The sequence below is a fragment of the Acipenser ruthenus genome, unplaced genomic scaffold, assembly GCF_902713425.1.
Source record: "Acipenser ruthenus unplaced genomic scaffold, fAciRut3.2 maternal haplotype, whole genome shotgun sequence".
NCBI classification, from domain to species: domain Eukaryota; kingdom Metazoa; phylum Chordata; class Actinopteri; order Acipenseriformes; family Acipenseridae; genus Acipenser; species Acipenser ruthenus.
Genome location: NW_026708295.1, coordinates 26487 through 41692, shown reverse-complemented (window position 1 = coordinate 41692; position 15206 = coordinate 26487). Strand labels below are relative to the sequence as shown.

General features: G+C 49.3%; 1 protein-coding gene across 2 annotated transcripts; it reads right to left on the bottom strand.

Moving 5' to 3' along the window:
- Positions 1-26: 26 nt before the first annotated feature.
- On the bottom strand, positions 27-15201 carry LOC117400974 (ATP-dependent 6-phosphofructokinase, muscle type). Of its 2 annotated transcripts, none has more exons than XM_059020666.1 (23): positions 15056-15201; positions 12284-12385; positions 10674-10747; positions 10205-10282; positions 8931-9120; positions 8507-8672; positions 8186-8230; positions 7584-7692; positions 7385-7480; positions 6890-6982; positions 6576-6701; positions 6223-6287; positions 6031-6094; positions 5666-5812; positions 5240-5310; positions 4132-4219; positions 3667-3819; positions 2956-3120; positions 2216-2277; positions 1678-1789; positions 1453-1552; positions 848-953; positions 27-502 (listed from the first exon to the last, which is right to left on the bottom strand). In XM_059020666.1, exons 1-23 carry the CDS (start codon positions 15192-15194, stop codon positions 355-357), a joined length of 2499 nt encoding a protein of 832 aa, XP_058876649.1. In that variant the 5' UTR covers positions 15195-15201; the 3' UTR covers positions 27-354. The 2 variants fall into 2 exon arrangements, with proteins under 2 accessions (XP_058876649.1, XP_058876650.1); XM_059020667.1 differs by lacking the exon at positions 15056-15201 and adding an exon at positions 13520-13584.
- Between the last annotated feature and the right edge of the window lie 5 nt (positions 15202-15206).

Here is a 15206-nt window from a genome sequence, read left to right as displayed (position 1 = left end):
CAAAACAAACCCACAAACACAAAGAGTCCAGTCAAGCGATTGTCTAAGTTTATTAAGTCTGAAGGTGAACGCAAATGTTGGCAAAGCTTGGTGTGTGTGTATATTATATTAGATTACATTAGATTAGATTACTGTGTATTACATTAGATTACATTAGATTACTGTGTATTATATTAGATTACATTAGATTACTGTAAAGCCATAAATATTTGCAAGCCTGTTTATTGCGTATGAAAAACATTTTTGAAGTCTGCCTTGGGGAGTTTAACCTGCTGTACACTCTGTAGGTATTGCAGTACCAGCACACTGTGTTTGTGATGGCTCCCTGGCTCCCTGGCTCTCTCAGGGAGGGCTTCACACTTTCTTCTCTGCAGACAGCCTCTTGCGGAGGATGTGTTCTAGGTGTGCTTTCTCCGTGTAGTGGAAGTCGATCTTGTACTTCGCCAGGATCTTCAGGATGGGCCTCAGCGTGAGCCACCATTCCTGCTTGGGGATACGGTGCCTGGTGGAGGACAAAATCAGTCAGTCGATCAATCCAAATGATTAACGAGTCACTGAGCAGACGCTTTTATCCAAAGCGACTTGCAGAGACTAGCGGGGGAACTATGCATCATCAACAACTGCTGCTGCAGAGTCACTTCCAACAGGACCTCGTTTGTTTTAAGTCTCATCCGAAGGACGGAGCACAAGGAGGTTCAGTGACTTGCACAGGGTCACGCACAGTGAGTCAGTGGCTGAGCTGGGATTTGAACCCGGGAACCTCCTGGTAACAAGCCCCTATCTCTAACCACGGGACCCCCCAAGCCTCCCATTCTTATATAGCGCCTTTCACGGCATAAGGACTCACTCGAAATCTGTCTGTTCCTTCAGTTCGGAGACAGGCTGAAAAACGAGGTTCCTCTTTTTCATGCCGAGAACGCAGGCAGAGTCCGGGGTGTTAGCAAAGACACGCCCTGCAGGGGGAGACAGAGGGGGGAGGGGGTTATTTCCATCCCTGAATGACACTCACCATTGCACAGCACTTTAATCCATTTCTGGTTTTGGTAAGAGTTTAATAAGACGCACCTGAGCTTGTTACCTAGACACACTGGGGGCTGATCAAGCTGGAAGTAAAACCTGGAATGGGTGAAACTGCTATGCAACACGAGTCTGCTTTCCAGCTTATTTATTATTATTATTATTATTATTATTATTTACTTCTTAGCAGACGCCCTTATCCATGTCGACTTACAATTGTTACAAGATATCACATTATTTTTACATACAGTTACCCATTTATACAGTTGGGTTTTTACTGGAGCAATCTAGGTAAAGTACCTTGCTCAAGGGTACAGCAGCAGTGTCCCCCCCACCAGGGATTGAACCCACAACCCTCTGGTCAAGAGTCCAGAGCCCTAACCACTACTCCACACTGCTGCCCAAGGCGAGGAGGCCATTCAGACCTTCACTCACCGTGTCTGCAACATTCCTTCAGCTTGTCACTCAGCCACAGGACCGCCTTCGCCCCCAGCTTGGTGCCGAAATTCCTGTCGAAGGGAGTGGGGGTCCCGCCCTGTACAGAAAGAGTGAGAGCGAGAGAGACAGAGACACAGAGACATCATTTAAATACCACAGTTAATTGAGGGGAGTTCTGAACCCCAGGGCTGGGTGCAGCAGCGGGAGGGGGTGGGACCGTACCTGTTGCATGTGTCCCAGGACGTTCTTCCTGCAGTCGAACGTGCCCCGCCCCTCCTCGGAGTACAGATTGAAGAGGAAGTCAGTGGTGTAGTTCAGATTGCATTTCTCATTCCTACAGAAACACACAAACTCGCATAAACACCCAGCTACGACCAACAGCTCCGCATCACCCTGCAGAACACACTCGCTTTGCTTCATAAAGTCAAATGAAACCTGCTGAACAATGTCACGTTCACACACTGAATTGCACACCGCTTTGTAGCTTTCCACATAACCAAAAACTGGCAATTGAAAAACGTGACATTTTGAAATCTAACATGAAATACTGTACTACAATTATATGGCTACTTGCGATCTCATGTTGTAGTTTCTTTGATTACACAATGTTAAATAAAAGATCTAAAATGGTGTTCATATAAATCTATGTGATATAAATGAAAAGCAGCAGACCCTGCGGAGCTCAAGGACTGGAGTTCGACTCCCCGGCAGCAGGCAGACAGATGTTTTATTGGAAAGGCTTTCTCTGTGGGTTACATACCTGAGGATCAGGCCTCTCTTCACAGTGGTCTTCATCTTCTCAATGAGATGCTCCACGTTCACCTGCAGACACAAGGAGTCCCTCGTCTGAGAGTTTAATACGACACACCTGAGCTTGTTACCGATACACTGGGGGTAATCAAGCTCCTAGTAAAACCTGGAATGGGTGAAACTGCTGTGCAATAGGAGTCAGGGGAGACATGACTGTGCGACTCCCCCCTGCACAACACAGGGCTGTGCTTTTACCAGGGGAGACCCTCGGGGACCCCTGCGCTCCCCTGACTGTGTGACTCCCCCTGCACACCACGCGGCCGTGCCTTTACCAGGGGAGACCCTCGGGGACCCCTGCGCTCCCCTGACTGTGTGACTCCCCCCTGCACACCACGCAGCCGTGCCTTTACCAGGGGAGACCCTTGGGGACCCCTGCGCTCCCCTGACTGTGTGACTCCCCCCTGCACACCACGTGGCCGTGCCTTTACCATGGGAGACCCTCGGGGACCCCTGCGCTCCCCTGACTGTGTGACTCCCCCCTGCACACCACGCGGCCGTGCCTTTACCAGGGGAGACCCTCGGGGACCCCTGCGATCCCCTGACTGTGTGACTCCCCCCTGCACACCATGCGGCCGTTCCTTTACCAGGGGAGACCCTTCGAGTTTCTAATTACTCTAATAACTGCTAGATTTGCACGTGATGTTTTAGGAACCCAAGCCCTTTCTGTGCAGGCGGCTCCAAGGACGGCACCTCGAGGTCGTGGATTGAGAAGGGGTCCTCGAAGATGTAGGCAGCGTCCGCTCCGGAGGCCAGGCCCGCCATGGTTGCTAGATAACCGCAGTACCCGCCCATGGTTTCAACGATGAAGACCCTGCGCTTGGTACCTGCTGCAGACTGCTTGATCCGATCACAGGTCTGCAGAGAGAGAGAGAGAGAGAGAGAGAGAGAGAGGGGAGACTGTAAAATGCACATCTGTCTGTCTGTGTGTCTCTATCCCTGTGTGTATGTCCGTGTGTCTCTCTATTTCTTTCTCTGTCTGTCTCACCATGGTGATGGTGTTGAGCGCGGTGTGTGTGTGTCTCACCATGGTGATGGTGTTGAGCGCGGTGTGTGCGTGTCTCACCATGGTGATGGTGTTGAGCAGTGCGTGTCTCACCATGGTGATGGTGTTGAGCGCGGTGTGTGTGTGTCTCACCATGGTGATGGTGTTGAGCAGTGTGTGTCTCACCATGGTGATGGTGTTGAGCAGTGCGTGTCTCACCATGGTGATGGTGTTGAGCAGTGCATGTCTCACCATGGTGATGGTGTTGAGCAGTGCGTGTCTCACCATGGTGATGGTGTTGAGCAGTGCGTGTCTCACCATGGTGATGGTGTTGAGCAGTGTGTGTGTCTCACCATGGTGATGGTGTTGAGCAGTGCGTGTCTCACCATGGTGATGGTGTTGAGCAGTGCGTGTCTCACCATGGTGATGGTGTTGAGCGCAGTGTCGGCTCCGATGCTGAAGTCGGATCCCGGCACGTTGTTGGACACGGTCGCTGGGATCACCACCAGCGGGATGCAGAGCTCCTCGTAGCGCTCCCGCCCCGCAACCAGCTCCAGACTGCCCGTGTACGCCTGGACAGGGAGCACAGGGACAGGGAGAGGGAGAGGGAGCACAGGGACAGAGACAGGGAGAGGGAGGACAGGGAGAGGGAGCACAGGGACAGGGAGAGGGAGCACAGGGACAGGGAGAGGGAGAGGGAGCACAGGGACAGAGACAGGGAGAGGGAGCACAGGGAGAGGGAGCATAGGGACAGGGAGAGGGAGGACAGGGGGACAGGATGAATGAGGATTTCACTCTACAGGTCAGTCATGGTTTTTTTTTTTAGAAATTGTTACACAGTTTGTGTGAACTCTGTGCAGTTTCAGAGGCTGCCTCTGCCGTACCTCGAAGCCCCCGATGATCACCAGCGCGTGGATATTGAACTTGCTGATTGTGAGGCTGATCTCATCCATGTACTTCCCAGGCATGACCCTGTGGGGAGACACGCACAGAGAGATACGCACATGCACATGCACATGCACAGAGAGACACACACACGCACAGAGACACGCACGCACAGAGACACACACGCACAGAGACACACACACACGCACAGAGACACATACACGCACACACACACACACAGAGAGAGACACACACACAGAGAGACACGCACGCACAGAGACACACGCACACAGAGACACACGCACACAGAGAGACACACACGCACAGAGACACATACACGCACACACACACACAGAGAGAGACACACACACAGAGAGACACGCACGCACAGAGACACACGCACACAGAGACACACGCACACAGAGACACACACGCACAGAGACACATACACGCACACACACACACACACAGAGAGACACACACACAGAGAGACACGCACGCACAGAGACACACGCACACAGAGACACACGCACACAGAGACACGCGCACAGAGACACACGCACACAGAGACACACGCACACAGAGACACACACGCACAGAGACACATACACGCACACACACACATACACAGAGAGACACACACACAATTTACAACATCTCATTTAAATCAGTGCTAACCGCGGCCTCTTTAAAATCCATTCTCTTACCTCTTACTAGCTTTGATAGCATTATCACTGAAATCAATTCCCATTCCCTTTGAATCACTTCCAACACATCACTGATCAAAACCAGCAACAAGCGACTTCAATGGAAGTCACTGTTTATTAGTCCAGTAAACTAGAAAGCAGCTGAACAAATCGTAGCAATAATTATAAAGTCTCTAAAATGAAAAATCCAAGGAATTGGAATTGAGAACGGATTTTTTTAAAAAAAGGAACGGAATTTGAATTGAAATTAAAAAAACAGAAATTGACCCCCAATCCTAATCACAAATGCCACCCAAACAGTGATAAAGGAGTTAACTTATTCAGATTACTTGAACCAGCGCTATTAAACAAAACAAAAATAAATAAAAAGGGTGGTGTTGTTGCAAGGCTGGTGTCTTACCGCTTCGTGCCCAGGTTCGAACCCCCTTTCCCAGTCCAGCCCCCAACATCGTTCCACCCGATCGGCTCAATCTGTGAAGTAATAAACTCCAGATCATTCCCTACTGACATCATGAATCGGAACATTCCTCAATGCTTTTAGAGAAAAATGTATTTCATCGTACATTAGGGATGGGAATAAGACTCCCGTTGCATCACAGTGTGAGCCATTCCTGGTTTTGCTAGGAGTTTAATAGGACACGTCTGAGCTTTGTACCTATACATTGGGGTTGTGGTAGTAAAACCTGGACTGGGTGAAACTGCTGTGCAATAGGAGTCTTATTACCATCCCTGAATTACATTTCTGAATACTTTAAATGATATTTTTTGAAGAGGAAGAAATTTGCACAACCCCCCAATAAGAGCAATAAGGCACGCTGTGCAGCACCTGTCCTCTAGCCAGCCCCTCGAAGCCGTCGTGCACGGACAGCATGTGGTGCCCCTGGATGATCCCGATCCGCACGGTGGATCTGACCGCTGCGTTCATCCCAGCACAGGGAGCGCCCACATTCACCACAGCGATGTTGAAGTTACTCTGAGAGAGAGGGAGAGGGAGGGAGTTACTGAACACAGCCCCTGTGAAACTGATCAGATACTGGAATTGAAATTGAGAGAGAGAGAAGGAGAGGAGGGGGGAGGTCAAATAATCATGGCATGATACTGAATATTATTATATAAAATTATTATAATAATAATAATAATAATTTATTACAGTGGTGAGTCTCCCCTCAGTTCCAGAGCTGCCATCCCTACCTTATCCTCTGGAGGGCGAATGTGAGCCAGGAGCTTGTACGTGTTCCAGTTGTTCTCGAAGCTCCTGTGGCAATGAGAGGGAGGCGAGTGAGAGGGAAGCGAGTAGAGCACAGAGTTACACTCCACAGCACGCGAGAGGAGAGCGAGTAGAGCACAGAGTTACACTCCAAAGCACCGAGCAGAGAGCATTACCTTCCTCTCAGCTTGATAGCGTCATCAAACCTGCCCTCTGCCATCGCCCGGGTCACATCCTTCGTCTGAAACACACGAGAGGGCTCGTCAAACTCATTATATAGAGACAGAGACACAGAGAGGGAGTCAGACACAGTGAGAGAGAGAGAAAGAGAGACAGACACACACACAGACAGACAGACACACACAGTGACACACACACACAGACAGACAGACACACAGAGAGACACACACACACACAGACAGACAGACAGACACACAGTGACACACACACACACAGAGAGACACACACACACAGACAGACAGACAGACACACAGTGACACACAGACAGACACACAGACGGAGTCCTCACCACTTGCACACACTCCATGAGTGGCAGTCTGACTGCCTGGTTTCCGGACAGACTGACCACACAGGCAGGGGTCTCTGGAGTGGCATCTAGCAGGGCCATGACTGCCTCCACCCCCATCCTACTGCCCTGAGACACGAGAGAGCGAGAGCGAGAGAGAGAGAGAGAGAAGGGGGGGGCTAACTTCATCTTATTCATCTACAGATTTGTTACTAATTCTGAGGTTTGGGTACTTTAGTTTCTTGACCTATCCCCTGCTACACCCCGCAGGAAGTTAAAGGTGAAAGGGTGAGGGGGGTGTGTGTCGGTGCTCGTACCAGGATGCGGTCGAATGCGGAGGGGGTCCCCCCTCTCTGCACGTGCCCCAGGATTGTCACACGAGTGTCGTACCCCAGTCTCTTCACCACCAGCTGAGAGAAAGAGAGAGAGAGAGAGATTAGTTAGTTTACCATGGTTTGTTTTTTAATATGCTTTACCAGACCTCTCTGTGCTTTACAATGCTTCCCTATGCTTTACCACACCTCTCTCTGCTTTACAATGCTTCCCTATGCTTTACCAGACCTCTCTGTGCTTTACAATGCTTGCCTATGCTTTACCAGACCTCTCTGTGCTTTACAATGCTTCCCTATGCTTTACCAGACCTCTCTGTGCTTTACAATGCTTCCCTATGCTTTACCACACCTCTCTGTGCTTTACAATGCTTCCCTATGCTTTACCAGACCTCTCTGTGCTTTACAATGCTTCCCTATGCTTTACCAGACCTCTCTGTGCTTCCCTGTGCAGTGCAGTTACTGTGGAAACCCCGCACTCACATCCTTCACCATGTCAGAGCTGATGGGTTTGCCATGCTTGTCAATCGCTCCCTCTGCCACGATGAGCACGTTCAGACGAGACCCTCGACTCCGAGTCTGCGGGACGAACCAGGAGAGGTGAGAGAGAGAGAGAGAGAGAGAGAGAGAGAGAGAGAGAGAGAGACACACACACTGCGTGACCCCAGCCAGCCCCCCTCACCTCGGTCAGCCTCCTGCACAGATGATCCTCCCAGTCGTCCTCCGGGGGCATCTCAGGAATGAAGACCCAGTCCGCCCCGCAGGACAGAGCAGTGACCAGAGCGAGGTACCTGAGAGACACAGGACACAGAGTTAACAAGAGCAACAGGGACCTGAGAGACACAGGACACAGAGTTAACAAGAGCAACAGGGACCTGAGAGACACAGGACACAGAGTTAACAAGAGCAACAGGGACCTGAGAGACACAGGACACAGAGTTAACAAGAGCAGCAGGGACCTGAGAGACACAGGACACAGAGTTAACAAGAGCAACAGGGACCTGAGAGACACAGGACACAGAGTTAACAAGAGCAACAGGGACCTGTCAGTGACGCTGCACACTGAAGAAGGGTTGAGCTAGAATTCAGCAGCACTGGAAATGGAACCAAGCGAGAGAGAAGAGATACAGAGAGAGGAGAGAGGAAAGAGAGAGAGGGGAGAGGAAAGAGAGAGGAGAGAGGAAAGAGAGAGGAGAGAGGAAAGAGAGAGAGGGGAGAGGAAAGAGAGAGAGGGGGAGCAAGACAGTGGGACAGAGTGGAGAGAGAGAGCGAGGAGAGACTCACCCACAGTGCCGTCCCATCACTTCCAGTATGAAGGTCCTCTGATGGCTGAGAGAGAGAGGGATGAAACCAGTCAGCCACACCAACAGAGACTCAAACACAGCAGTTAAAAAAAAAAAAAACTCTTGAGCGTCTGTGCAACTGCTCTTTAGACGAAAACGCAAGGCAAGTGTATCTGGGCTTCATTTCATTCATTTTATACCACAAGACAGAAAAGAAACGATGGAAAAAACCCCACCCCACCAGGATGGCTTTTCCAAAAGCAGCCCGCTTGCCTGGAGGCGCCCCAGCCCTCCCCGCAGCGGCAGCGCGCCCCGCGGGTACCTCTGTGCCGTCGTGGTGATGGCGTCTACCACCTCCATGATGCGGTGCAGCGCTGAGTCCGTGCCGATCGTCATGTCTGTGCCGCAGAAATCATTATCGATGGAGCCGACCATCCCCACGATGTTGAGGTGAGAGGAGAACTTCGCCTGCTCCATCGAGATCTTACCTGAGAGAGGGAGGGGGGGAGACAGAGAGAGAGAGAGAGAGAGAGAGAGAGAGAGAGAGAAAGAGAGAGGGGGGAGAGAAAGAAAGAAAGAAAGAAAGAAAGAAAGAAAGAAAGAGTTCTGAGCTGTGTTTCTGTGTTGGTCTCAGTGTGTGTGTGCAGTGTTTCTGGGTGAGTGCTGTGTTGCTGTGTGTTTCTGTGTGTTTCTGTGTGTTGCTGTGTGTTTGCTGTGTGTGTGCGGTGGCTCTCTCTCTGTTGTACCTGTCTTGACCAGCTCAGCGAGATGCCCACTCCATTCACAGCGGAACTCGTTGGCTCCAGTGAGGCTGCCGTCCCCCCCGATCACACACAGGTTGGTGATGCCCCTCGTCACCAGGTTACAGGCAGCCTGGGTGCGCCCCGCCCGGGTACGAAACTCCTGACAGCGGGCGCTGCCAATCACCGTGCCCCCCTGCGAGGCAAGAGCAGAGAAGCAGAGGAGAAATGCAAAACCCTGCAGCCTTGTATTTTATTATTTTAATAAAGAAAACGTTTTGGATTCTACCAGTGACAGGGGTGCGTAAACCATCCGGATCAATATTTAGGAATAATATTCTTTTGAAAAGTTGTCGACTTTCACCCTGTGTGGAGTTTTTGTCTGACTGGAGTTAGAAATAGTAAATAAAAAAATATAGTGAGAGTCAATGAGAAGTCCCCACAAATCTCAGTGTGTGTGTGTGTGTGTGTGTGTGTATATCTCAGTGTGTGTGCGTGTGTTTGTGAGTGTGTGTGTGTGTGCGTGTGTTTGTGAGTGTGTGTGTGTGTGCGTGTGTTTGTGAGTGTGTGTGTGTATATCTCAGTGTGTGTGAGTGTGTTTGTGAGTGTGTGTGTGTGTGCGTGTGTTTGTGAGTGTGTGTGTGTGTGTGTGTTTGTGAGTGTGTGTGTCTCAGTGTGTGTGCGTGTTTGTGAGTGTGTGTGTGTGCGTTTGTTTGTCTCAGTGTGTGTGTGTGTGTTTGTGAGTGTGTGTGTGTGCGTTTGTTTGTCTCAGTGTGTGTGCGTGTGTTTGTGAGTGTGTGTGTGTGCGTTTGTTTGTCTCAGTGTGTGTGCGTGTGTTTGTGAGTGTGTGTGTGTGTGTCTCAGTGTGTGTGCGTGTGTTTGTGAGTGTGTGTGTGTGCGTGTGTTTGTGAGTGTGTGTGTGTGTATATCTCAGTGTGTGTGTGTGTGTGCGTGTGTTTGTGAGTGTGTGTGTGTGTGCGTGTGTTTGTGAGTGTGTGTGTGCGTGTGTTTGTGAGTGTGCGTGTGTTTGTGAGTGTGTGTGTGTGTGCGCACGTCCTGTCTGCAGGGTGACTCTCCCTCCTCCCTCTTTCAAATCGTGGTATTTGGGCTGACCCCCCCCCCCCCAGCGATCCCGTTACAGCCTCGGCCCGGCCGCGGGAGCGCTAAATGTCACCACAAAGGTCACCGCAAAGGTCACTGCAAAGGTCTGGACCTGCAGTCCCACGGGCCAGAGACTGGGAAAGTATTTGCACCCCCCCCCCCCCTTCCCAATCACTCACCAGCTGCAGCATCATGGACACGCTCTCCCAGGTCGCCTCCCGAATATTGTCTCCCCCGTCCACCAGCCCCTGGTACCCCTGCAAACCAGGACAGGGCCGTCAGACACAGCGATGCAATCGAACCCGAATTAGCTGCCTGGCCAGCGCAAAAAACAAAGTCTCTCTTTATTTTATTTTGTATTGAAACCAGGAGTGGATCAAGCTGCTATGCGACTGCAGTCTTATTCAGGGCTGGAAATAAGACTCCTATTGCACAGCAGATTCACCCAGTCCAGGTTTTACTGCTATGAGCTTGATCATCCACAGTGTGTGTAGGTAACAAGCGCAGGTGTGTCTTATTATTAAACTCATAGTCAAACCAGGAATGGATCACACTGCTGTGCAACGAGAGTCTCATTTCCATCCATGTTATATTATAGTGGGGTGCAGCCAGCATGGGTCTGCTGTGTGGAGTTTGGGGGGTACAGACCTCATGCACGAAGAACACTTTGGCTCCAGTGTAGATCCCCACTCTCACTGCAGCACGGACTGCAGCATTCATCCCTGCGAGAGCAGAGAGACAGAGGAGAGAGAGAGAGAGAGAGAGAGAGAGAGAAAGAGAGAGAGAGAGAGAGAGAAACACACACACACACGTGAGAGAGAGAGAGAGAGAGAGAGAGAGAGGAGAGGATCGATGGATCAGAGATATATCGGTGAGGGATTGTCATGTCGATATCGCCCCAGGAACATCGCAGTCAGAGACACGCTCTGTACTGTAAGCCCGGGATCGCATTACACCTGCCCTGTGTGGATTATCACAGCAGCTGAGACGCTGGCCCACAGCCCGACACCTCACACTGAATACCAGCTAAAGGGCAGAGCAGCTAAAGTTAGACCCAAATAACAGAAGGTCAAACCGCAGAGAGAGACAGAGAGAGAGGCTTGTGACTAAACAAGAAAACTTAGTCATGCAACTTGCAAGCACTCCACAGGACTGAGCTCCTCAAACCCCCTGCCTTCCACACTGCAGCCCAGCGCTTTCTTTATCTAACCACTGAGCTCCTCAAACCCTCTGCCTTCCACACTGCAGCCCAGCGTTTTCTTTATCTAACCACTGAGCTCCTCAAACCCCCTGCCTTCCACACTGCAGCCCAGCGCTTTCTTTATCTAACCACTGAGCTCCTCAAACCCGCTGCCTTCCACACTGCAGCCCAGCGCTTTCTTTATCTAACCCCTGAGCTCCTCAAACCCCCTGCCTTCCACACTGCAGCCCAGCGCTTTCTTTATCTAACCACTGAGCTCCTCAAACCCCCTGCCTTCCACGCTGCAGCCCAGCGCTTTCTTTATCTAACCCCTGAGCTCCTCAAACCCCCTGCCTTCCACACTGCAGCCCAGCGCTTTCTTTATCTAACCACTGAGCTCCTCAAACCCGCTGCCTTCCACACTGCAGCCCAGCGCTTTCTTTATCTAACCACTGAGCTCCTCAAACCCTCTGCCTTCCACACTGCAACCCAGCGCTTTCTTTATCTAACCACTGAGCTCCTCAAACCCCCTGCCTTCCACACTGCAGCCCAGCGCTATCTCCTTCGTAGCTTCTGTGGTTTTGATTTGTTGTGCATATGAAATCAAAGCACTGGAACTGAAGATCTTGGAAACTGTCAAAATAGGCAAATCAGTGACTGTGTCATTTAACTGATGGCTTTAATAGGCCACACATGCATTCAATTTAAAACAGCAAAAGAAAAGGAACACAGAGCCACACGTGGTGAAACGCAGGAGACGTTTTAGAAGTTGTTGAAGATGCCTGATTAAAGTACAAAGCGGTCTGACATTTTCACACAGGAGTGCCTGTTGTTTCTATATCATACTGAGCGGTAATTGAAATTCTCACAGCCAGAGGTTTTCATGCAGGCAGGTATATAGAGGATATCAATGACGCATCTTGAGGTGTTCTGATACATTTGCACACGACTGTATATTCCTCCCCCTTATGGGTAAATCACAGGCAAATTGACCTCCTATAGCAAAATCATTACAAAGCTTCACATTAACTTTAAACTAAAAGTCTGAAAGGGGTACCACCCTACCCCCTTCCCTTACCTTGAGCATCGCCCCCAGAAGTGAGCACGGCTATAGCCTTGCCCACCCCCAGTTTGGTGGTATCGCTGTGCTTGCCAGCGTGGCTCGACATGGCCTCGGATTCTGAGAGAACAGAGAGACACAGAAGTGAGTTTTTCTCCCTGACACAGGCAGACAGACACAGAGAGAATGGTAAGCTTTCCTGCTAGCTGCTAGACTGGAAACAGAGACACAGACAGCGAGACCCACAGAGCAGGGGGACTCATGGGAGGGTCTCCTTACATCGGTCCCGCCTCCCTGCTCTAAATTTAACATGCATTACGAGCCCACGGAGAGGGGGAGGGGGAGGAGGAGAGAAGCACGCGGCACTGCTTTGAGTTTCATTTGAATTACTCACATTTTTCTGTTAAGTTCAGACACACTGACACATTAATATAGGGATGGAACTAAGCCTCCCGCTGCACAGCAGTCTGATCCATTCCTGGTTTCACTAGGAGTTTAATAATATACGCACCTGAGCTTGTTACCTAGACACACTGTGGGCTAATCAAGCTGGTAGTAAACACCTGGACTGGGTGACACTGCTATGCAATCGGAGTCTTATTCCCATCCCTGAATTAGCTCTCTATTGAGACCAGCATGTAACTCACCAATGATAGTTAAACGTTTCAATGAAGTGCTGACCAACGCGGTCCATCCCCGTGCTGTTGCAAGCACAGGGTTCCACTGTATCACGGTTTAACAATAAAACCGAACGGGGATTAAACTGAACTGCGTGCGCCAGGCTTCCCCTAACATAACTCGCCTATCGGTGTGTGGGTTCGGGTTCGGGTTCGGGATAGAACGTTAACGTCGAGGGATCCATAGGATGCGTAAAGGAACCGCACGGTTCTGTTTCGAACGACAGAACCCACCCCCCTTACTGCATTTAATTCCCAACCTCGTTTTGCTTCGTGTGCATCCGCCAGCAAACATCGAGAGCCGCCTCTCATTGTCGAGGGATACCCGCTTCAGCAGAGACGGATGGAAAAGCAAAGGGGCCTTTCACACGCACGCACAGCCCAGTGGGTTTGTTATGGTGCGGCAAATGTCTTTTTAAAATTTAAAATACCTATGTGAAATAGGATAATATGGGTACTGTATATAAATTATTTCTTAAATTGCTTTTGCCTGTCTTAAACTGAACAGGTAAAAAAAATTGACAAACGTCGCATATATACATAGCCCTATATATAAAACTTTGCACGCGTAACAGACCTGAATCTTCAAAACAGTCATCATCTTCATCCGTGTCCATCGTAACCGGGGCGCCAGTGGCAGCGTGGGTAATAATAATAATAATAATAATAATAATAATAATAATAATAATAATAATAATAATAATAATAATAATAATACTCACACCGGGTTCATTCAATCGGTTGAATGGGGGTCTCCAAGCGAGCGGTGTTGCGCACACTGACTGCTGTCCAGAGCTTCTGCAATGGCTCCTCCTCATCATCATCCCTCATGATAAACACGAATTTAAATGTGCCGTCCCTGATTTTATTTATTTTAATTATTTACATAAACAGTTTTTTTTGCTGTGCTATCAATAATACAAAACAAACCATAGTAAGAATTACACAGGGCTCGTTATTGAAATGTACATTTGCCTTGTGCCAAAACTAATCTGGTGACCGAAGCACTGAAGAATGTAATTTTGAAAACGGTTTTAAATTCGGAGAGATTTTTATATTTGGAAATTCGGGGGAAACCAAGGCAACGCACCTGTCCGGAATCCCCAGTACGGGACTTTTAAAAGGGGGCGTGTCGTGGCGTCATTCCAGGTCAAGGCTACGTAATCATTTTTAACTGGCCGGCATCTACGTTATTTAAATTTCCCCTTTAACTACACTGTTAGAATATCATGCTCTAATCTTGTTACCCGCAAACGTTAAGTCGAAGTGTGAGGCTGGTTATTCTCCAAATACTGCCCTTCAGATATGACGCCTCAGTATTAAATAAGAAACTGAAGGCGGAAAATGAAATTTCACTGGTGCGTCTAATTACTTCACTGTCCTCAAAATAGGACGCTGTCAATCTATGCAATGTCAATATGCCTGTCATTTTACACTTTCTAAAAGACTGGACACTTGTAGAATGGTTGCATACGGATTTAATGTATAAAAACACATAAATATAGCTGCTGTCTCTCCGCTATGACTGCAGGGCTGTGCAAGGCAATGACTCAGCGCGCTGCCAGCGCCATACAGAACCGCAGGCTGAAATCTCATGTGAACTCTTAAACGACTTCAACTGACAGGTCCACGCGAATAATAAATATATTTATACTAATGTTTTATTACTGCAACGAGGTTTTGCACGATCGTCAGGGTTTAAAATGCACTGACGGGTTGGATCCGGTTGTCGGAAAGGTCAGTTTCCTCCTCGACTCGCTCTCCCAATTGTGTTTTTAGGAAGAAACCGTTTTGATTAGCCAGCGCTCGATTTCTTCTGTACCTTCAGGGGTTAAACATCACGTCACAAGTCAAGCAGACAGACGTTTCGGTTAGCGATTTCCTGCGTGCTGTGCAGGCGCTATCGCCGAAACGTTTGTCTGCTTACACAGCGACTTAAAATGTTACCTTCAATGTATGACTGAGATTTGAAACCGTTAAGAAATATGCGTCTCAATTATAAACCGTCTCAACAGATTTTAATAATAAAACAATTCCTTCTTTTTAGAAAGCAATTAAACAATAATAATAATAATAATAATAATAATAATAATAATTTAGAAATACCGGCTACCTGCTTTGTTGGTTAAATCCGGCGCCTGATTTTTCTTCCACGGATGAAAGAAGCTGAAAAAACCGAACACAACCAAGGTCAGACCGGCAGAGAGCACCAGTGTACCCAGCAGAACACACAGCCCGTCCGAACCGCTCATGGCGCAAGCGAA

What these genes read in the sequence shown, in the direction of transcription:
- LOC117400974 (XM_059020666.1), bottom strand. Translation starts at nt 15,194, where the DNA reads ATGAGCGGTTCGGACGGGCTGTGTGTTCTGCTGGGTACACTGGTGCTC. An exon ending in TGTCCATGATGCTGCAGCTG is followed by an intron (nt 9,121 to 10,204) that starts GTGAGTGATTGG and finishes CTTGCCTCGCAG; the next exon opens with GGGGGCACGGTGATTGGCAG. An exon ending in TTCGCCCTCCAGAGGATAAG is followed by an intron (nt 5,813 to 6,030) that starts GTAGGGATGGCA and finishes CCTCTCTCTCAG; the next exon opens with AGTAACTTCAACATCGCTGT.